The following is a 22,364-nucleotide window of genomic DNA, read 5'->3' on the forward strand; positions in this document are numbered from 1 at the left end:
TCTCCACCTCTTCTGATTAGCTTGGGTAACCATGACATGCTGCTAGGCGTCAACCATGGTTTGTGGAAGCCCTAAAAGTGTATTATCACTAACGGGAGAATTGAAAGTAAGTTCCAATTCACAATCGATTTGAAAGAGTTTGAATCGCCCACTGCCTCGCTAAAAGGAACCTAATGGATCGTACACCGTGTAAGGTAGAGATTGAAGATTCAACGGAGATGAGTAAGAATAATTAAATGGTTTAATTATTTATGGCAAGGATTAATTAATATGATTATTAATCAAACGAATAAGTTCGTTAAAAGACCTCGGGATAGTTTTGGACCTTAAGGCCCAATGGGCTTCGAACGTCAAGTCCATTGACTTAAGTTGTGTGACAACTTAATGAATAATGATTCACAAAGGCCCAAATAGCCCAATAAATCCCATGTTAAAGAAGGAGTGGTTTTGGACTTATTTACAAGTTTGCCACTCAAATGAATTAAGGAATAAGTATGACTTAATAGCCAAAATTCATTAAGGGTAATTTTTGGGGAAAGGATGAGAACACAAGCTCTCCTTTCTCTCTAAAATTTCAGCCACCTTGGAGGGATCATCTAGCAATCAAACTCCTCCAAGGTCACTCATTTCTTCTACAATATGCCTTGATGTGGAGACTTAGAGGTTTTCAATTTTGGGAACTTGGAGAAACCTTTTCATCCATCCAAATCCATGGATCTAAGATGCAAGGAATGAAGGCCCTCTCTTTGGGTGATTAGCCTTTGCTTATGCAAAGAGGAATCTACAAAGGTATTGATTTCTCAACTCACTTTGTTTTGAGTTGAGTCTTGGTTCACCTATCTACTAGGCTTTGAAGTTCATGGGTTAAGTTTTGTTTTTGAGTGCATAAAAACATGATTCCGCCTTTTAATTGTTAATTGCATGTTGTTGATGTTGCTCAAATGAACTTGTTTTTCACAAATTTTCCTTCAAGTGGTATCAAGAGCCTAAGTCTAGTAGTTGGTGAATCCTTTTGGGTTTTGTAGTTCATAGTTTGTGATTTGAATGTTGTAATTGTTACAAGCTTTATTCTTGCTTCTTTGAATGTAAATTTTGTTAGGAAATTTGCCATCTCAAATGTTGTAGATGTAGTTCATATGAGCATGAATTTTGGAGCTAAAATTTGGTGCCATGTTTTTTGGGAAATTCGGCCAAATCCAAAGGGTGGATTTTTGGGTTCTTGTTTGACTTGTTAAAAGTGTTTTAAAGTGACTTTTGGAACCCCTATGTACCCTAGTATGGTTGTATGTTATTTCCCTTAAGTTTGAGTGGTTTTGGTATGTTTTTGGGTGAAGAATGTTCATGGAGCTCTTATGGGTTTTCATGGATGTTCTTCATTGTTCTTGATATGTTCTTGCCAAGAACAAAAGGTTTGGTGTTTTGATTCAAAGTTTTGATTTATTTCATAAAGTTTTTGTTTTGAAATATTTCTTATGTTTAAATATATTAGATATTTATTTTGAAAAATATAAAGAAATTTTAGTGGGTAGGTGTGTAATGATTTATTCCATTTCACACACCCCACTTACAAAAACTTTGAAATTTTTATATATACTTTGCTTCAATGGCCGGCCACCCTACTCAATTAGGGTCCTTGTGGGGCTTTTATGCAATTACATAAAGTTTTGATACTTTTGTGTATTTGTAGTTTGACCCAAAGGTTTACGTTTTTACGTAAAGGTCCAAAATCACTAAAAGGACAAATTGTTTTGCTCCTTTAATGAAGTTTTAGCTTTTGTGGAAATTTTTGGGTTCTAGTTGTAATTACATGAAGTAGTGGACTTTTGTGTTTTTACAAAGTGACCCCAAAAGTTTAAGTTTTGCAAAATGGCCCAAAAGTTGAGGTCATAGCATTTTGGCCCAAATTAGGTAGAGAACAAAATTGTTTTGTCTCTTTAAATGAGAATTGGATTTTCATTTCATTTAGCTCCATTTAAATCAATTCTATGGATACAAAAACCAAATGAAAATGTTGCATTCAAGTTTAATTAGTTAAAGCGTTAATTAATTAAAGAAAGGGTGATTATGAACCTAAGCCTACGATAATTGAGCTATGTGAATGGCCGTTTCAAATTTGTTTGAACCATGGGAATGAGTAGATTAAATTTTGGTTGTAATTTGATATGATCAATTGTTGTAAAAGAGTATAAGCTCTTCTTTACTTTAAAGTAATTTGATTTGATCAATTGTTGTAAAAGAGCATAAGCTCTTATTTACTTTGAAGTACTCCTTTCTTGTTTTATTCGATATGCATGAAATTGGAGTAGTTGGGTCCAACGCCCAATAAGACAACACGCCTTAATGTGATTAAACGCGTAACTAAAATCAATCACCATCCCTAGACCGAGATTCAACACTAGGCTCATGTTGAATCGAATCAAAGGTTCATAGTCATCCTAAGGCCCTAAGGCAACTATATAGTCCATCAATGAATGCAAACCTTATGTTAGTAGTATCATATACTCTTGCTTTAAAAACCGTTTTAAAAGCTTAGTGGGAGTATTATATACAACTAAATCAATCAAATGGACCAATAGTTGTAATAGGATCAAAATTGTTTTAATTAGATTAAAATGAATATTTATGTGATGAGACCTAAAACCCTCAACCAAACCATTATTAAGTTGATAAGCGAGAGATGCTTTGAATATCTTTTCGTGGCCTTCCACCGTGGTAGGCTCCAATCGTTTGTGACTTGTACACTGGCTTCACCCTATCATGGGGGAGTACAAAGTGCATGCTTACACTCAGGAGGAATCTATACGCATATGATGAGGTGAGTGTAGGCAACGAGGATGGCCAACATCATATCATTGTGAGGCTATTCTTGAACCCCTTCATGAACTAAGCATGGTGGGAATAACTTAACTAAGTGCAATGGCGCCGATATCATATCATTGTGAGGCAACATTCTCTAGAGGCCAAATAAGATGGGTACTTGCAAGAGATGCAAATGAGTAAGCGTACTCTCTCATTATTATTAATGCTAGCCAACATCGTATCATCGTGAGGTGGGCTTGGTAATAGTAAGCCTCCCATACCCTACTAAGAGTTTCCTCAAAAAACTCTCGAATTCCAATGAGGGATATGGAATTTGCCAAAAATAGTGGGTGGTGCTATTTTGATTTAAAGACCCGGATCAAATAGCTTAAAATCAATCAATTTATATTCGTTATGTATTTGTTTACCAATATATTTGCAAACGCTATCCAAAACTTGACAAAGAAAAACCGAACGCTTTAGTTTCCGAACTTGGTACCACAATCCCATAGATTGTCTTGAATGGATTGTAAAAGTGCCTAAGTAGTCTCATCCTCACAATTTTCCTATTGATAATGTATCAATGGAAGAACATGTTAGATAAGTCTACCATGAAGAGGACAATGCAAACTCTAGTGCTTGTCTCTTTGTTACACGAACAAGGAACTTGAGAAGTAAGCACAAGGGCATGGACACTTTATGTGCCATGATTCTCCATTTACAAATTGTTGTATGAAGAAATGAGAGTTGCCTTGAACAACTCTTGAAAGTTTGTAATTATGTTGAGAACATAATGGTTGGTTGACAAAAATAGTCCATCAACATGGACTTATGATGATTTTGAATCATTGAGTGTTGAAGTGTTAAACCACTTAACGAGACGGAAATTAGGCAAGGACTTCACCTTGTGTCCCTATCCTAATGGTTCACTAAGTTTATGATAAACTATATAGTGAACAATAACCGCACGCTCTCCAAATCGTTTGATGTGTATAACACATTTGAAATAAGTTTCAAGAGAGATAGTGGGAGTTTAGGGACCATGACTATTGTAGTCAAAGGAGAAGTCAAATGAAGAAGGCAAAATAACTCCAAGGGAACAAACTTTCTTTATGAAAGGATGGACATTGGAAGGGGTATTTGCAAGAAATGTCTTGCAAGTGTCAAGAACACACCTTTCGAAGGTGTTGTAATATGTTCTTGAAATAGTTCAAAACAGTTGGTTCTTCTACTTGAATACATGATTCTATATTAGCAACTATGTTTTACAATTGTTGTAAAAGTGTGCTAATAAAAAGTAGAAGATTAATGAGAGAAGAGAAAGTACTTCACATTCGGAAAGTGAATAAAATATAGATCTCTGCGAAAGCGGATTGTACTTACTTCCTCATATGAACTACCAAAGAAATTGGAAAACACTAAAGATTGTCTTTACATTCCAATTTTAAGGAACTTAAATCCGTCACTATAGTAGAGATGGATAAATGTTTTGTTTGACAAAACATTGTTCTTTATTAATCAATAATTAGATTATTGTAATTTAATTGGTTGTCTCTATAGTAAAGATGATGTGGTAGTTTAACTGTTTAGAATACGATGATGCTTAAAACCCAAAAGGTTGCAAGGTAGTGACTAATCCCAACTGAGTTGTGATAAACTAAAACATAAGTTACGAGTTGGTCATAGATGGATGCTTTGGATCGTTAGATCCGGATCCAATACCTTCTTGTTAAAATTGTATAGAGGCGAAATGTTCGAATCTTTATTCTTTTGGAAAGAAGAAAGAATCACAAAGTTGTTGAGGTTAATTCACTTAGATATTAGTGGCACTTGTCCACAACATAATACTACTCATGTTGTATGACATTCACCGAAGATCACTCTCGGTTGGACTATAGTTTATTTTGAATAAACACAAGTCCGAATACTTTGCAAAAGGTTTCAAAGAATTCAAGAAATGTAAGTTGATGAGTAAGACGTCTAAAGTATTTACCTCCTTGGATTTGATCCAAGGAAAGATAACACTTTAGATGAGTTTCCTTGAAAGATATCAAGGAAAATGGCATCATAAGATAATGAATTTCTCCATTAGGAGAAAAACGAACTTGAATAAAATTTAGTTCGTTGGATGTTATCTATTACCCATATATAGGATATATATACTTCTAAAACAATATGATTGTCAATTAGAAGATCTTCCAAAATTTTCATAACTCCATAAGATGTAGTTGGAAAGAAAGACAAATCTTAAACATGTTAAGATTTGGGGTTGTGTGCTAATAAGCAATATTTGTTTGATATGATCAACAAATATAACAACCAGTTCCTACACCACAAGCTCCAAGGTAGTCGAGAAGGATTTATAAATCGTCTCAGTTGAATGGTTTGAACTTTATGACTATGTCATAGAGTTACACCTCTTAATTCGAAAGAAATAAGAATGAAAATCCTTATGACTACACTTAGTGGGAGCTATAAGCATCTTATGAGAAAAAGGATCAAATCGTTTGATTTCTCATAAAGATGTAAATGAATCTTTTGTTTACTAGGTTTACAAAAGATTAGTGGGAGTTAATCATATTCCTAAATTTGAATATATATACATGATATATATTAATTTTGAAAATGAAAGGAATTCTTCATCGTTAAAGTTATGACTTTAAACATTCTATAATGATAGAATGTATATGGGAGATATAGTCTATGGGATGGAAATCTATAATGATATATTTCAAGATATAATTGGATTATATCAATCCCTAAAATAGACAAGAGATGCTAGGAAGTTTCTCATATGATGATAAACTTCAATTAGAATGACAATTCTAGTGAGACTAGGAAGTTGTTCTTCTCAAAGGGAATGTACCCTTTGACTCCCAAATAAATAATGTGTAAATAGAATCCTTTATGCGTACGCAGAAAGGTGATTTATGTATTTCATATTGTATGAAAACATTGATATAAGTTGTACCTAGAACAGTACAAGATGATATCAGTGCAAGCCCAGGATCAGAACCATGGCAACTGTCAAGTGAATCATTAGGTATTTAAGAAATACTAAGGATGGATTCCTCAAGAATGAAGAAGAATTAGAGTAACGTAATGGAAGCGTAAATGTATTAGATTATGAATCTAATCCATCATAGAATATCTCTTCATTATGAATGAAGTGATAATGAGATATCTCTTTATTATGACTAAAGAGATATTTAGGTGGAAACGTTAAAAGTAATGACTTTAATGTGTTCCATCATGTATGCAAAATATATTGCCATATAGAAGCTCACAACATTGTTGTTTGGATGGGAAAGTTCATTTGTGAACTCTCCATTCGATTCCAACCAGAAAGTGTATGACACTAATGGGGCGATAGCTCAAGCCAGGGAATCAAGGTCTCATCAAGGTCCGAACTCAAATGAGAGACTAAACCACATGATTGAGAATCATGTATAATGGTGACGTCGTTATTCTCAAGGTTGCTTCTATGGATAACATATAGATATCCATTGTCTAGGCCTACTACTCAGCCATTTATGAAATGACTACAGAAAAGGTATCATCACTGATGACTAAGCTGATTGGCTCTAGTGCAAGTGGGAGATTGTTGGAAATGTGCCCTAAAACCAATCATATGATGATACTTTATGGACATTTCACATGTTAAACTAATCTAGTTTAATGTAAAGGGCAAAGATTATTGTTTGAGCCGTCTCATATAAATGTTATATGCTTAAACGATAAGTCCAAGGAATACGTGATTGGAAGAATGTGATCTAAAGAAGTTAGATTCATGAGACCATTCTTTCGTTGACACATCCTAAACGTTCCTGATCATAGGATTGTCAATTGGGCATTGACAGTCCGTTAAGATCAGTACGTGCTATGTCTTCTCTCAGGGAGAGTGACTAGTCTCGAGTCATTGGTGTGTGTGACATCAAGACAAGTACGTAGGTGCTCAATAGAGAATGAGTTCACTGAACACGATCAACGAAGAGTTCTCATATTCATGTCACATGAGAACTCATGGTTGGGATAATGCAAATTAGTCTTTTGACCTGAGGCATCACAGTTGACTTGTGGTTAGGTCCTTAATCTTTGATTATGTCAAAGTTACTCCATCAGGAGGGTGTCCACGGCATCGTTGGGGTTAAGCCACTTAGCCATGGAGACAAGTGAATGCGTAACAAGGGATCTCTAACCTTCAAACTTTTTGAGGGAGAATACTCTATGATATGATTTAGAATCTCTGGCCAGAGTATGAATGAGATTTAGGAATGTGTTCCAAATCACATTCAAGGTAATCATATAAGCACAAGACTCACATTGGATAGTAGACATGAATAAACTATCAAACCAAACAATGTGGTCAAGAGTATTGTATTAGAGAAAGACCGTATTGCATTTGTAATCCTAAAACTGAATAGGTTATCCACCTCTTCTGATTAGCTTGGGTAACCATGACATGCTGCTAGGCATCAACCATGGTTTGTGGAAGCCCTAAAAGTGTATTATCACTAACGGGAGAATTGAAAGTAAGTTCCAATTCACAATCGATTTGAAAGAGTTTGAATCGCCCACTGCCTCGCTAAAAGGAACCTAATGGATCGTACACCGTGTAAGGTAGAGATTGAAGATTCAACGGAGATGAGTAATAATAATTAAATGGTTTAATTATTTATGGCAAGGATTAATTAATATGATTATTAATCAAACGAATAAGTTCGTTAAAAGACCTCGGGATAGTTTTGGACCTTAAGGCCCAATGGGCTTCGAACGTCAAGTCCATTGACTTAAGTTGTGTGACAACTTAATGAATAATGATTCACAAAGGCCCAAATAGCCCAATAAATCCCATGTTAAAGAAGGAGTGGTTTTGGACTTATTTACAAGTTTGCCACTCAAATGAATTAAGGAATAAGTATGACTTAATAGCCAAAATTCATTAAGGGTAATTTTTGGGGAAAGGATGAGAACACAAGCTCTCCTTTCTCTCTAAAATTTCAGCCACCTTGGAGGGATCATCTAGCAATCAAACTCCTCCAAGGTCACTCATTTCTTCTACAATATGCCTTGGTGTGGAGACTTAGAGGTTTTCAATTTTGGGAACTTGGAGAAACCTTTTCATCCATCTAAATCCATGGATCTAAGATGCAAGGAATGAAGGCCCTCTCTTTGGGTGATTAGCCTTTGCTTATGCAAAGAGGAATCTACAAAGGTATTGATTTCTCAACTCACTTTATTTTGAGTTGAGTCTTGGTTCACCTATCTACTAGGCTTTGAAGTTCATGGGTTAAGTTTTGTTTTTAAGTGCATAAAAACATGATTCCGCCTTTTAATTATTAATTGCATGTTGTTGATGTTGCTCAAATGAACTTGTTTTTCACAAATTTTCCTTCAATTTCAACTAGAATTCTCTTCTAGGTCTAGATGCTTGGTAACGAAAGAAGCATTTCATATAACAGAACTCTGAATCCAGAAGGTAATACCATTTACTTGTTAATCAATATAACAAAACAGTGGTTTGGTTTAGCTCAATTTAATAACCTTATCAATAATAGAACTTAATAAAGATCCGCATTAACATTTGGTCGTTTACTAACAATTAAGTTTCAGCATCCACTTACAACAATTTAATAGAATAAACTAAGCATAAGTTCTCTTGGGTATTAAATCAAACACCTTGCAAGCATACATGAATTTATCTACTCAACCAAAAATATCCACTTGCTAGCACCCATAGTTTCACTCTTCAGCACCCAAAAATATCAACAACCACAATCATACAGATCAACAGAATTCTAAATTTATAAAAAAACCTCACCACTTGCCAGCACCCTTTGTCGTTGCTGTTGCAATTGAATGACCACCGCTGCAAATTGAAACGAGATTCTCCCTTTGCGGCTTTGCCTCAGAGCAAGAGTGAGAGTGTGGACTTCCCCCTCAATATTTTACAATTCTCGGGATTTCAGTTTTTGAGAATCCTTTTTCCTTCTTCCCCCTTGGAGTTGATGAGATCATCTGGAAGTAGAAAACAAAGAGAGTTCCAGAGAGTTCCTCTAAAGGAGAGTCGGGATTTTTATTTTCTCCCCCCTCCTCTCTGATTGGTTGCTGCCTTCCTCCCCTTATTTTCTGATTGGTCCACAAATACACATGCCTAATTGACCTCCTGCCATTTGTCTAATAGGTCCACAATCACTAATCTGATTCACCCTCTTTCCCACAAGGTGAGAGTTTAAATAACTTAAAATCTAAAGTTTAGAAAAACAGCTTCAAATGTCTGTAATTATACCATTATAATCCGGACTCACAAACGGTTTTCGCCTACGCGCTCGTAGTTTCGAGATTTATTCGAAAACATTAATTGTGACCTCGAAAGGTCTACATATTTTAAATTAATTAATTTCCAAACTTCAAACTTCGCAATTAGTTTAATTAAAATCTAAATTCAAATAAATTAATATAAATTCCCGAAAAATAACATAAAATTTTAATAATATCAATACGTAGATTATAATAGTAAAATCCAGGAACAGGATTTCACAATTTTGCCCCGATGGGTCCCAAGATTTTTTGGCCCAGACCTCCATTGCGATGGATTTTGTGTCAAAAAGGTTATCTTTTGGCATATGACCCTATGATCGGCTCGACTGGAGATGGCCTTAGTGCAGACAAATATAAGTCGTTACATATGATTTAAACGGCTGAAAATAAATCAATCAAAGCAAGCTTACAGTAAAACTGGGTCTCTTCGTCTCTCTGCAGTTTTTATCCACTTTCATTAATGTCCCTCTCTGCTCCCTTCTCTTTTCCTTTCTATCTCTACTTCTATTGCCATGGATCCGCTGTCCCCAATTATTTCTCTCCTTAATGTCTCCTTGATATTTTTTTCGACACGTGTCCTTTAACTTAACCAAGACTTAACATTGTTAAATTTAATTATTTTGTGTTAAAAAAAATTGTTTATACCCAATTATATTATCTCTTTTGCCATCTTCTCATCCACGACCAAACCCTGTAAACTAATTATTATAAATTTTTAATTTAATTTGATTTTTCCTACAAAATACTAAAGCACGTTAAAAAATTCATAATAATTAATTTACAAGTGTAAAAAATTAGAAAAAAAAAAATGCAAACACTTGTGATCACATCCTCTACGCTTTGACGTTGATCCGTCCGAATTTTTAAAACCCTTCAAACTCTCATGAGTAGTGTTTTAGGAGATTGAAAATAAATAAATAAATCATAATAATTAATTTACAAGTGTGAAAATATTTAAAAAATTGTAACAACGCTCGTGATCGTATTCTCTACGCTATGGCAATGATTACATCATCAATCGGATTTTTAAAATCATAGAAACTTTTGTTTGTACCATACTTCACGAATCTTGAAACTACCGAGCATCAATTAACTTCATACATTTAAGGACCCATTGAAGGATTTGTGTTGAGACACCCATGCCGAAGCACAAAAATTTCTCTCCAACTAGGAGGCCAATCACGACACGACATGTGTCAACATCGTAATAAAGCTCCAAGAGTCCCACATCGACCCTAGACAGAAGCTAGAAACTCTCATCGACTATAAAATGAGGCCATTCTCCTAGAATTAATCCCTAATTCTATTATTGTACTTAAACTCGTCATTATAACTCACTAATGATGATTATACTTGAACTTATGCATTGTGTAAACTCTTTACTATTAATCAGAACTCCTCTAGCCTCGTGGACGTAGCCCAACTTAGGGTAAACCACGTACATCTCTTGTGTTTGCTTCCCTATATTTATCTCTTTACATATTATCCTCATTAGGTGACCGGAGCAACCGTGCGAAACTCACAAACTTAACACTTTACATTGTTCCAAAATCTATCTGATTTTGTGCATTAACAACTTCCATGAACATTGTTTTTAGGGGGAGGTTGAAATTAATAAAATTCAGAATAAATAATTTAGAAACCCAAAAAATATTTCATTGATTGGTATGTGACCGAGGACATGATGCCTTTGATGTGTTACATTTAATATGCCAAATTGGTGTCATGAACATGGTATTTGGCCAAGAAGGTGCACTTAGGCTACAAATCATAAAACTTGTACAAGTGTATCATGTAACAAGACAAACACCAAGTACCCAGTCTAACATTTATGAACTTCTCTTATTTGATTTCAACTCGTAATCGAGGTTTTATGCTTATTTATTGACAAGCACGATTCAAGGAGTCGGTGATAACTTTTTTTTTATTTAGTATATGCCATGTGATACCTTGTGATTTGTTTGATACAACTTTTCTCAAGTTTTTTTTACCATCAAAACAGTGAGCACCCTGCAACAAGACCACAGCAACTTCCGAAATATTTTTTTCAATTTTTCCCTATTTTATATGAATTTCTCATATTATATATATTTTTTATTTCTTATTGCCATGTGGCAACTTCTTGGTCATCACTAGGGTTTTGGGTATTATTTCATAACATATTACAAGTGGGCATCCAAAAAACACCAAAGGGTATTATTTCATGAACTTTCATAACAAATCATATTTAGTCATAAACTTTCATAACATGTATCAATACGACGTAATCCGTTGCAAAATGAAATTGTTGCACACAATTCACAGTTATAATAGTTGACACATTCCAAATGACTGTTAAATATCACTACAATCAGTTCATTTTTGTTGGATGTTGCAACACAGAAATAAAGAAAATGATGCATTATCTCTAAAAAGTTATTAAAAACCAACCAGCCGCCAAGAAATATATTCCGGGTGTAAACAATGTTACAAGTTCATGGCTCCAACTGCAGAAACACAACAAATTTCAACTTGGATCCTCGCTGGTTGTTTCATGTTTAGAAGCTGTGCAGCCATCCAGCTACTATGATCCTTTAGTGCCAATGTTGGATTTTCAAAAGCAGAGAAACCCCAGAAAGTCTTCAAAGAGTAGAGTTGAGAGATAATCACACCTTCTTCAGTGATTTTAGATACCTGCAATTTCAAGATTGAAACAATATCATCTTCCAAGGAATGCAATAAACTCTAGACTTCCAAATCAAAGATTTGTCAAAGCCAATTGCTGCATCTCCTTTAGGCCTTGCTACTACTGTTTTAATTTCAAACTACTTTTTCACTTCTTTTTCAAATGTCTCACTACAGCTAACCAGTGTGTGCAAATCATCACTTTACTAACAGACCTATAGTAAAGATAAAAGTTTTATCCACTAACGATTTCCCCACCTCGGTAAGGTAGTATTAAGAAACTCAACTCATTACCATTGGAGAAGGATGAGACTAAACTTTGAGAAAGGATGAGCCTGACAAATCAGTGTGTTTTTTGTGAGTGGGCGAGGACACGCGAGCTGGTTTGATATTGCTGAACTTTGAAAAAAAACTACTTATACTGTGCTGTACTTCACGTTTTCAGTTTTTTTTCACCCAAAAATTATGAAAATAAACTGATTTTAATTATTTATCAAACACTTTTCATAGCATCTTTTTTTTATTTTTTATTTTTATACCTATTTTTAATAAAAGTAGCTTAGGACCAAACTAGTAGTTAAGTATTACGGCTTCATCTTTTCACCTTTGCTTTATCAAACACTTTTTATAGCTTATCTTTTTTTTTTTATTATTATTTTTTTTTATACCTATTTTTAATAAAATTAGCTTAGGACCAAACTAGTAGTTAAGTATTACGGCTTCATCTTTTCACCTTTGCCTCTGCTTTTTATCTTTCACTATCCACAAAATTCCCCATTACCATTACCAACGCCCAGGCCCCAGTCAAGCAAGAGGGGAGAAAAACAACTCTGGTTGTGGAGATTGGGATTTGAGAGAGGATTTGGAGGGAGAGAGAGGGAGGGAGGAAGATGTTTCCGGGACTGATGCACGAAGGAGGAGGCATGGTTGGTGGGGAAGATATGCAAATGCAAGGTCACAGTCACAGGGGAGGTGGAGATCCTTGTCTCGTTTTAACTTCCGATCCCAAACCCCGTCTTCGTTGGACGGCTGACCTTCACGAACGATTTGTCGATGCCGTCACTCAGCTCGGCGGTTCCTCCAGTCAGACTTCCTTTTCCCCCTTCTCTTTTAACTTATTTAATTTTTTATTATTATTTGGTAGGGTTTTGATTAGATGAACTCAGATCCCTTTCACCTCTTCTTCTCTGCCTGTGCTATGCCTCTGCTCTGCGGCTGTGCCTATAATACTACAACGTTGAATTGAATTGAAGCTTGTTTCAACAAGCAATTAATAAAGATTGAATTTGAGGCTTGGGCTGCTAGCCTGCTGCCCGCGCGCGCGCGCGTGTGTGATTCAGTCACAAATTAGAATCAGAGGGATCTCATCAGAGCTGCTTTGCTTTCTAAATTCTAAGTTGGCTGCTAGTCCTTGAATCTTCAACCTGTTTAGGATTATGATGAGAGCTTCAATTATTTGCAGAAGCTACGCCAAAGGCTATTATGCGGACAATGAATGTCAAGGGCCTCACACTTTTTCATTTGAAGAGTCACCTGCAGGTTTATTTTTTTTACTTAATCAATGATCATGGTGTTACCAAAGTACAAACACTTGTACCGACTTATTGTTTCTTGCTGCATTTCAGAAATACAGACTAGGTAAGCAATCAGGGAAGGATATGACCGATATATCCAAGGATGGTACGTTTTCTTATAACTTTCTTTGTGGCCCTTTCATATTTGGTGCTAGTTTAGTTCCCCAAAGTTTTGTTGAGTTTTCTCCCAATGGAATATGTTTTTTACAGTATGAAAGAAGGGAGGTTGACATGTAGGCCCTTGACAAAACTCGAACTTCCCTCAAAACTTGTAGCTAACTTATCCTTACAACCAAGGACAAAACTTGTAGCAAACTTATCCTTACAACCAAGAACATTGATAAGCCAACTAAGTTTCCTCTTCTGTATTGTGAGATGACAATTCTTTTTCGCCCTGACACTTTCTTTACATGCAGCCTCATTGTAATACAAGAGAGCTCAACACAGAAAACTAAGTTTAAATATCAATTTGGGAGGTTACACTAGCAATACTTGAACCCACAATCTTCTACTCTGGGACCTATTTTTGTTGGTTTACTTGTGTTCCCAAAAACTTAAAACTCTTAAGGATGCAGTACAACTTTCCAACAATAAGTGCTCGCTCTTTCTTCCCCACCCTTGCTACCTCTAGGATAACCATATTTTATATTTTATTGATGCCTATTTTAAAGCCCTCTAAAAGGTGTATTTTGTGAATGGAATCTTAAATTATGTGTCTGACTTGTTTTGCCAATCATTGTGAGGATTGTCAGCTTCCTACCTTCTAGAAAGCCCTGGTACCGGTAATTCTTCACCAAATTTGCCAACTTCTGATTTGAATGAGTAAGAGAGATTTCCTCCTTTCTCAGAACCTTTTGATGCTTAATAGGTCATTTTACATTAAATGTTTGGTTTTGCCAAAAATGTCATCTTCAGGGGTTATGAAGTTAAGGAGGCATTGCGAGCACAGATGGAAGTGCAAAGTAAATTACATGTGCAAGTTGAGGTAATGCAGGTGAAAATGAATTGTGTGCGCGTGTTTTCTATTTTCCCATTTTCTAGACCTTTTTTTTTTTTGTGTGAAGAGGTATAGTTAAGCATGTGTGTTTGGAAGTGGACCTGATTACCATAAGTTCATAACCTTTGGCTTTACTTTAAAGATGGAAGGCACAATTGCAATTTTGAGCCCTTTTTGCATTTTGTTTGACTAACTTGTGGCGTTGCTTTTGGTATAGTATTGCTCAGGATATGTGTTTGTGATAGTTTAAATGCCAAAGTTAGTATCTACCAGGAAGTAAGAACTTTTTACCATTGTTATTGTAGGCTGAGAAGCACTTGCAGATTCGCCAGGATGCAGAACGAAGATATATGGCCATGCTTGAGAGAGCTTGTAAGATGCTTGCTGATCAATTCATTGGAGGTTCAGTTACTGATACAGACAGCCATAAATGTCATGGGTCGGGAAATAAGAACCCAAAAGGTTCCTCCATTGACATGCTTGGCTTCTACACATTGCAATCCACAGATGTAGTTGGGGTTCATGGTCCAGATGAAGAGCTGCCAATTAGTATCCATACCCAGAGAGCTGATTGCTCCACTGAAAGCTGCCTCACGTCACATGAGAGCCCTGGAGGACTGACCTTGGAAGGATCTCCAGGTGGTGGGAAAAAAAGAATGTTGAGCTTGGACACCGGCAATGGATCTTTAGTTTGGGGCGAAGCCAAGGTGAGAACCCAAGAGATTAATATAGCCCCAATTGATCCTCCTCGTGGGATTGTTAGGTATGGCATGTAGGGCAGAATTTAAACATGACCACAGCGAGATCCTTTTGTTCACTCTTGCGTTACAATATGTTCTTGCCCATTTGGTTGGCTGGAATTGAAAGTGAGCCAGTTGTCTCAACTCTCGAACTGTAAATTCAACATACTAGTGGCTTAAATATAATGCGGTGCAAGTACACGATAACTAAATGATGAACGGTAGTGGTTGAGACTTGAGAATATTGTGGTGTATGGCTTCGTTTAGTGTCAGGATTGGATTGAATTGGAACTGTTGAATGAAGAAATGAATGTTTACATGTTTTGTTGTCCAACAAATGAATGCTAGCGTTTGTATATTGGACAATTCTTGCCTTTTTTTTTAATTACAAATGATATCACTAATCTAATCTAGTCACAAAAGAAGGTTGAAATCCGTGACAAAATGGGTTAAAAAGGAAGATTTTAACCACCAAATTAATATACCACTTGTATTATTCTTAAATACAATATCTTCAAATTAAATATAACTAGAAAATTCATTAATTAGTATTCGAATTTGATAATATGTGTCTAGCACTGGTCCTTCAGACCATCTATGTGAGAATTATCGGCAAAACTAAGCACATGAAACGCACAAAGAGGCCTCTAAGAAGTAAATCGAGACACTTCACATACTTAATTTTGATGAAATTCTCTCAGAATTAGCGTTAATGACTCGTTCTCTAAATTTGTCTTATATACCAATTTCAATAAACTATTCAACTCCAAGGAGTTGGTCTAATGGAAAGGTCTACTGGAAAGCAAGAAAAGAGTTGGATCCTCCAACTTAAATTCGAACTCTCACAAATGCATTCATTGGGGTTAGTGGTTCTGATTTGGCGTAATGTTTGACTCGGAGCAAACGCTATAACCTCATAGGCTACCGAAACTGCATAACCGCATGGAAAAAATTCAACTCAAAGACGAAAGCTATAAGTATATCAGCTAAATAAATAAAAAAAATTAGAAAAAAAAAAAGGCAAGACGGCCGGTTTTAAAATGGCTAGATTCCAAAATTTCATGAGATGAAAAGCTACATTGCCTCGATTGTATCATAGACACGAATTGGTGAATGGCTAAATACGATTTTAAATATTAAAATATTTTTTTTACTATATCTGACAAAAAAGTAAATAATCATACACTCTTATCTTTTTACAATGTAAATAGCACCTGTTTTCCTCTCCAATATATAAGAATAAGAGAAAGTGAATGTGATTTCTATATTATTAAGATTATTAAAAGAAAGAATACTTACATGAAATAACCGTCACGTATTCTCTTTGTTTAATATGATGTTATGCGTAAATTTGTTTCATACACCAATACCTTTTTAAAATTTTCCATTGCCCGACATTATTGAATAAGTAATGTTATTTATACCATATTTTTGTACCACATTTTCAAACCAATTTAGATGATATTTGATTTAAACAATCACGTCATGTGAATTAATCAGATTTTTTAATTTAGTTCATTATTTAATAAACTAATAATTAAGAAAAACTAGTAATTAAATGATGATTATAGTATACGGGGAGTCTTTCTCCTACTTTTTATTGGGTTTTGCAAATTTTTCAAATGATATGGTTGTTGACACACCCCGACCAAGATCGGAGCGTGCTGGCCGTCACACCAAGGTGACGTAGCCATGTGCACGTGCGGAAGCTAATAAAGTAGTAATATAAAAGTACGAATAATTTAAAACTAGCATACGAGGTACTAATATGAGTGCTAGTAAGTGATATACAAAATCAGAGCAGGTCTAGAGCAGTCTGAGCAAAACGATAACAGTAGTACGCCCGAAGGCGACCCTACAATGTGGAGTGTCTGTCAGAACGCCGAAAAACTCTCAAGGGAAACCACCGCAACGGCTAAGTGATAAGTCATATTTTGCATGCATCTACATCTCCCTTATTTGGCGTCTTTGTGATGTTTTGGATTAAACTAGTTGCGTTTTACATTGTTTTGTGTTAGTGTGCAGCCAAGTGTGTACTAAGATCAATGGGAAGGCAAATGAAGTAAAAACATTCCAGAAAAGATGTGAAGTGTTAAATGGTGCAATTCGGCCATATTGAGTGATTCTAAACAAAGCAAGCATTGAAATCAGATTATGTGGTTTCAACACCAAAACATGCATTCACATGCATGATCACAACCTAACCGTGCGTTTCCATGTGATTCCAAGTCAAATTATGCAACTCTAATACCAAAACATGCATTCACATGCATGATTCAGAATCTGCCCGTGCATTCCATCACCTTTCTCCATTCCACATTTCAGAAATTCACATGCATTGTGATTAAACAAGTTCCACTCACTTGTTGCAGCAAGAACACATGCATTTTGATTAAACAAAACACATACTTGCAGAGTTGTCCAAGCCATGCGTCCACTACACTCAGAAACCCATCATTCCATCTGAATTATGCTCTGCCATCTGAGTTAAACAACTCCTAGATCCAATCTGATTGTTGGGGGATCACACACACTCTATTTTGCTCCATTTTCTGTCCATCATTCACTCTAATTCGTCCTCTCCATTGCATTGCATTCTACATTCTTTTCCTTTCACAGAAACTGCTCATTTTCTCCCCCTTTCCCATCCGCAAGGTTCCTTCTTCATTTTCAGTCCATTACACACTCTAAAACCCCCCTACTTCACTCCATTCTCTGTCCATTTCTGTCCTAAGGGCAGAAACCATCCAAACCAAACCAATCTACTTCATCCGCACCACATTTGGAGAAGCAACACCAAGGAACTCTTCAAGGACTTCAACATCAGTTTTGGCTTCAAGGGTTCATTCTTATCAATTCTATGTTCATTCATGTTTCATATGTTTATGTTAAATCTTTTGTAGACATGAATTGTAACTAAGCTTCCTCTAGGGATTCGATGTAACCTTGCAAAGTTTACCATGTAATTAAGTTAGAATGCTCATTTTGTCCATCTATTTCTTGTTTCATTTTCTGTTTTAATGGTGACTTAATGTATTGATTTTAATGTTTGATCATCATTTGAATTAATCACTAAGTTGTGTAGCCAAGATTAAAGCACACATCATGCATAATCTTGGTAGATATGTGAATGAATGAAGGGAGTGTTTAGCACACATCCTGCCGAGTTACTCCCTTTGGTTTTATGAAAGTTTCTTGTACATTACATAATCTTGATTATGAACCAAAGTTGCACATCACAATTAGGCTCATGATTAGAGACATTTGATCAAATCCACACATCATATGGTTGATCATATCCAAGTGAAACAAACTCAAGAAATAGGTAGATGAATGAGTATAAACTAACTTGACAAACATGGATTTAATTGAGCAATGGTGAAATCGAATCCCTAGTTTCATTTCCATTGATACTATCTCGTTATATTGGTTGTTGATTCATTTAGTTGTGTTTACTTCTTTTATTTATGCTTTTAAGTAACAACAACAAATCTGCTCAATTTGATTAGTTTGATTCATTTCTTAGATTTCTTGCAAACAAGTAGTTACATAGGTCCAATTAGTCCCTGTGGATTCGACACCCTTACTTATGCCATTATACTAAATATATTCTAGCATTAAGAAGGAAATATACATCAACACTAAGCAACTAGAACCTGGAGGGGCGCAAAACAAAAGCGTGAGTGGGCAAAAACAAAGCTTTCGAAAACCATTTAGCAAAAATACATTATAACCCCTCGCCGTAAAACCTGTATACTTCCCAGAAAATAAACATATATACGCATGTATAGATATACCAAACATGCTCAAGGGTATGCTAATCATGCTCGAGAATATGCCATGTCAAAACCTCATAATGATATGTAAGTGCCCAGGTATAAATCATGTCATCATCATAACATCTGGCAGCCGGAGTCACCTAACGTGACCTGTACGGCTGTATGTAGAGCTCAAATCTCAATCTCAATATCTAAACCTGACCACGAGTCGGAACCACCTAAAGTGGTCTGTACGACAGGCCTGGGTGTAAACAAGTGCTACGATCACGTGAAGACTGGGCGAATAATCGCGGGTCACCTACGAGTCGGAACCACCTAAAGTGGTCTGTACGACAGGCCTATGCACCTAACTTGGATCCAAACTGAGCGTGTGGTGCGGGAGGTGAACATCACGTGAAGGACTGTGCCCTACTCTGGGCGGGAGCACTAACACCGGGGGTGCAGGTTATGAGCTCTCTAAGCATCTCTAACCACTATTTAATGCAATCGTTAAATAACGCTTACCTGGCACTTACCTATGCCTCCACAGCACCAACATATAAATATATATAACATATGCATAAATGAATATATAATTAAACGTATATGCCACTACTCATGCATAGCCACAAATTATATAAAAGAAATGGCATATAACGAAGCATTGATACTAATTTCTGGGAATTAATATGTATATAGGTATATACGGAAAACAAAAGCCCACTCACTGGTATGTAGAAGGGTCGTAGCCCCCCTGCCTCGCGTGTGCACGCTCGTCCTCGGGGTACGTGTCACCTAAATGCGAAACAACTATAAAAACGTTAACTTTAAAGCACATAACCCGTTTCTCGTAATAACTTCTCATACATTGCTCAAAATGGACAAATGAATATACCAACGTGCTCTACACAACCTCAGGATCACAACCATATTTTTAGAATAATTTTTGGACCCCACACGCGCCCCCACGCGCCAGCACAGGCACGGACCTACGCGCCCCCCACGCGCGGCCACGTGCCAGGCACACTGACGGTGTCAACAGACGCCGTCAGGAATATTCCGTCAAACTGACGGAATATTCCGTTAAATCTAACCGGATCCGTTAACGGCGTTAGGAATATTCTGTCAGAATTGACGGAATATTCCGTCGCCTTCTTCATTCGATCGCCGGCGACGTCGCCGGCGCCGGAAACTGGGAAAACCTGCAACTTGGGTTTTCTCGCTCATTTTTCATCCGTTTTTCGTGATTCTTGGACCAAATGAAAGCCCTAGACTAGTAGAACATGTCCCAACAAGTTTTAAGGGCTAAAACTAAGAGATTATACATGTGCAATTTCTCCAAAACCGGCCAACTTAGAACAGGACGATCCCGACGTCCAATTTTGTCCAACGAAGCACTCCGAGGCTCCTTGGGACCTCACCAACACATCTACAAGCTTCAAAAGTTCAAAAACTCAACGTATAAATTTTGCATGAACAATACTCAAAACGGACATCGTCAAATCGACGTGAAAACTATGTGTTTCTCACCTGAAAATGATACGGTTGTGTTCCCCTCGACCTCACGAGCTCAAATGTGTCCTTGGTTTCCTCGATCTACCACAGTTTGAGGGGTATGTGTGTTGGTCCGTACGTTTTTGGAAGAAGAAGAAGGGTAGAGGACTCGGGGAAGAGGGAGAAGACAGAAGGAGAAAGAGACAGAGGGAAAGGGAAGGACAGAGAGTGTGCAGGTGTGTGTGTGTGGCCCAACACATGCCACAACACACAAAACAACCCCACAACTTGACGAAAAACACACTAGGGGTAAAATTGTAATTTCACACGTACGTTTTAATAATCCCGGGACGGGATGTCACAGTTGTCCACATCAGATGCCACCTAAGGTGGTATAGAAATGTGGTCTGCATAACATTACTCTTATTGAATTAAAAACAGAGTAATGTTATTCATACGATGTTTTTATACCATATTTCTATACCACCTTAGGTGGCATATAATGTGGACAGCCACATCATTTGAAAAATTTGCAAAATCCAAGGAAATGAAAGAAAAAGACTTCTCGTATACCACAATCATCATATTTTTTCTTAATTATTAATTTATTAAATAATGAACTAAATTTAAAAATCTAATTAATTCAAATGATGTGACTACCTATATCAAATATCATCTAAGATGGTATGAAAATATGATACAAAAATATGGTATGAATAACATTACTCTTAAAAACAACACATCAACATTATTGAATTAAAAACAACACAACAGAAATTGTTTCAATAAATTGATCTCATGAAATAGAGCAGAGTGCTGCTCTCTCGCAACTACACATCCAAAATGCTAATTACCATTTCGTCTCTTTGATATAATCAAGGCAAAAAAGCTTGTCATGTCACAATGGTATTTTAGTTTTTCCAAATTCCAAGCCGGCCAGTAGTGGAATTCTTGTATTTATAACAATTAAATTATATAGAAGAGAACCAAAGGTGGCCAAGTGGGAATCACATGAGTTTTGTAATAAGATAAGAGTAAACTCCAAACACAGGTGCAGCTCCCAAAATGAGGCAAAGGAAGATGACAAAATTGCCGGAAAAAATACAAATTGTTGTTTGGGCAAGGGACGGAATATTATCAAGCAGATTCCTTGAGGTTAGTTGTTTTTGTTCTTGTTGAGACAAGAAACTCAAGGGCTGGTTATGTAGCATGAACACTGTTTCTGGACAACGGATTATTGGATTGAGAATTCAAGTTTCGTCTAGTTTGCAGGTTGCATATTAGACCATCTTTAAAGGAAATGTCAAATATATATATAACAGTAACAAATGACATACCATTTATTCCAACTGAGATGTCAAAGCTGATATGGAAAATAAGGCTAAGATGGCATGGACAAAGAGATGGCAAAATTGACGCTGCCTTCGAATATAGTTTTTGCTACTTCCAAAGAAATTTTACTTCCCTTACCTTAAATGTTAAAATATTTAAGTATTATTTTTACACCAACAACAACCCAACTTTGATAATTTTTGTTAAAAAAAACATAAATGAAGTAATAAATTTTGGTATATCGGGTGGGAGGAAAATATTTAAAGTCAACCATCAAATTGAAATTTAAAGTTTTGAATTTAACGTCTCATTTGAAGATACTCTTGGGCCATCACCAATGGAACATGCTATCTTGATTTGACCAAAAATTCATCTCTAACGGATGGCTAGGCTATAATTGAATAGAGCCCACCATGTCATTATTTGACTAAAGGGGCATCAAGCTGGCAAGTGTAGCCCCTCTTAACTTGTTTTTTGGGGCACATTTCATCTGCTGCAATAATTAATTTAAATTCAATAAATTTAATTATTTCAAGTATGAACTTAAAAGTAATAAATTATTGAAGAGACTTTGTTTAGCCTTTTAGAGATGATATATGAATATGGTCCGACCTTGTTCATTTAAAAATAATTTATTACATGGCTATAATTCTAATAGAGCTATATTTAACCATTTCAGTTGGAG

At 36.1% G+C, this 22,364-nt stretch overlaps 1 protein-coding gene across 4 annotated transcripts; it reads left to right on the forward strand.

The window, feature by feature from the left end:
* The first annotated feature begins 12,499 nt into the window (after window positions 1–12,499).
* Window positions 12,500–15,414, forward strand: LOC137728674 (protein PHR1-LIKE 2). 4 transcript variants are annotated; one of them, XM_068467402.2, is made up of 6 exons: window positions 12,500–12,867; window positions 13,247–13,323; window positions 13,410–13,464; window positions 14,111–14,180; window positions 14,274–14,343; window positions 14,661–15,414. In XM_068467402.2, the coding sequence occupies exons 1-6, from the start codon at window positions 12,675–12,677 to the stop codon at window positions 15,129–15,131; spliced, it is 936 nt and encodes a 311-aa protein (XP_068323503.2). In that variant the 5' UTR covers window positions 12,500–12,674; the 3' UTR covers window positions 15,132–15,414. The 4 variants fall into 4 exon arrangements, with proteins under 4 accessions (XP_068323503.2, XP_088534918.1, XP_088534919.1 ...); XM_088678792.1 differs by having other exon boundaries at window positions 12,522–12,867; window positions 14,102–14,180; window positions 14,274–14,352; XM_088678793.1 differs by having other exon boundaries at window positions 12,522–12,867; window positions 14,102–14,180.
* The last annotated feature ends 6,950 nt before the right edge of the window (window positions 15,415–22,364 follow it).

This window comes from Pyrus communis, chromosome 10, assembly GCF_041283825.1.
Source record: "Pyrus communis isolate YQ-2024b chromosome 10, ASM4128382v1, whole genome shotgun sequence".
Lineage (NCBI taxonomy): Eukaryota > Viridiplantae > Streptophyta > Magnoliopsida > Rosales > Rosaceae > Pyrus > Pyrus communis.

What these genes read in the sequence shown, in the direction of transcription:
- LOC137728674 (XM_088678792.1), top strand. Translation starts at nt 12,675, where the DNA reads ATGTTTCCGGGACTGATGCACGAAGGAGGAGGCATGGTTGGTGGGGAA. An exon ending in CCAACTTCTGATTTGAATGA is followed by an intron (nt 14,181 to 14,273) that starts GTAAGAGAGATT and finishes TGTCATCTTCAG; the next exon opens with GGGTTATGAAGTTAAGGAGG. An exon ending in TGCAAGTTGAGGTAATGCAG is followed by an intron (nt 14,353 to 14,660) that starts GTGAAAATGAAT and finishes TTGTTATTGTAG; the next exon opens with GCTGAGAAGCACTTGCAGAT.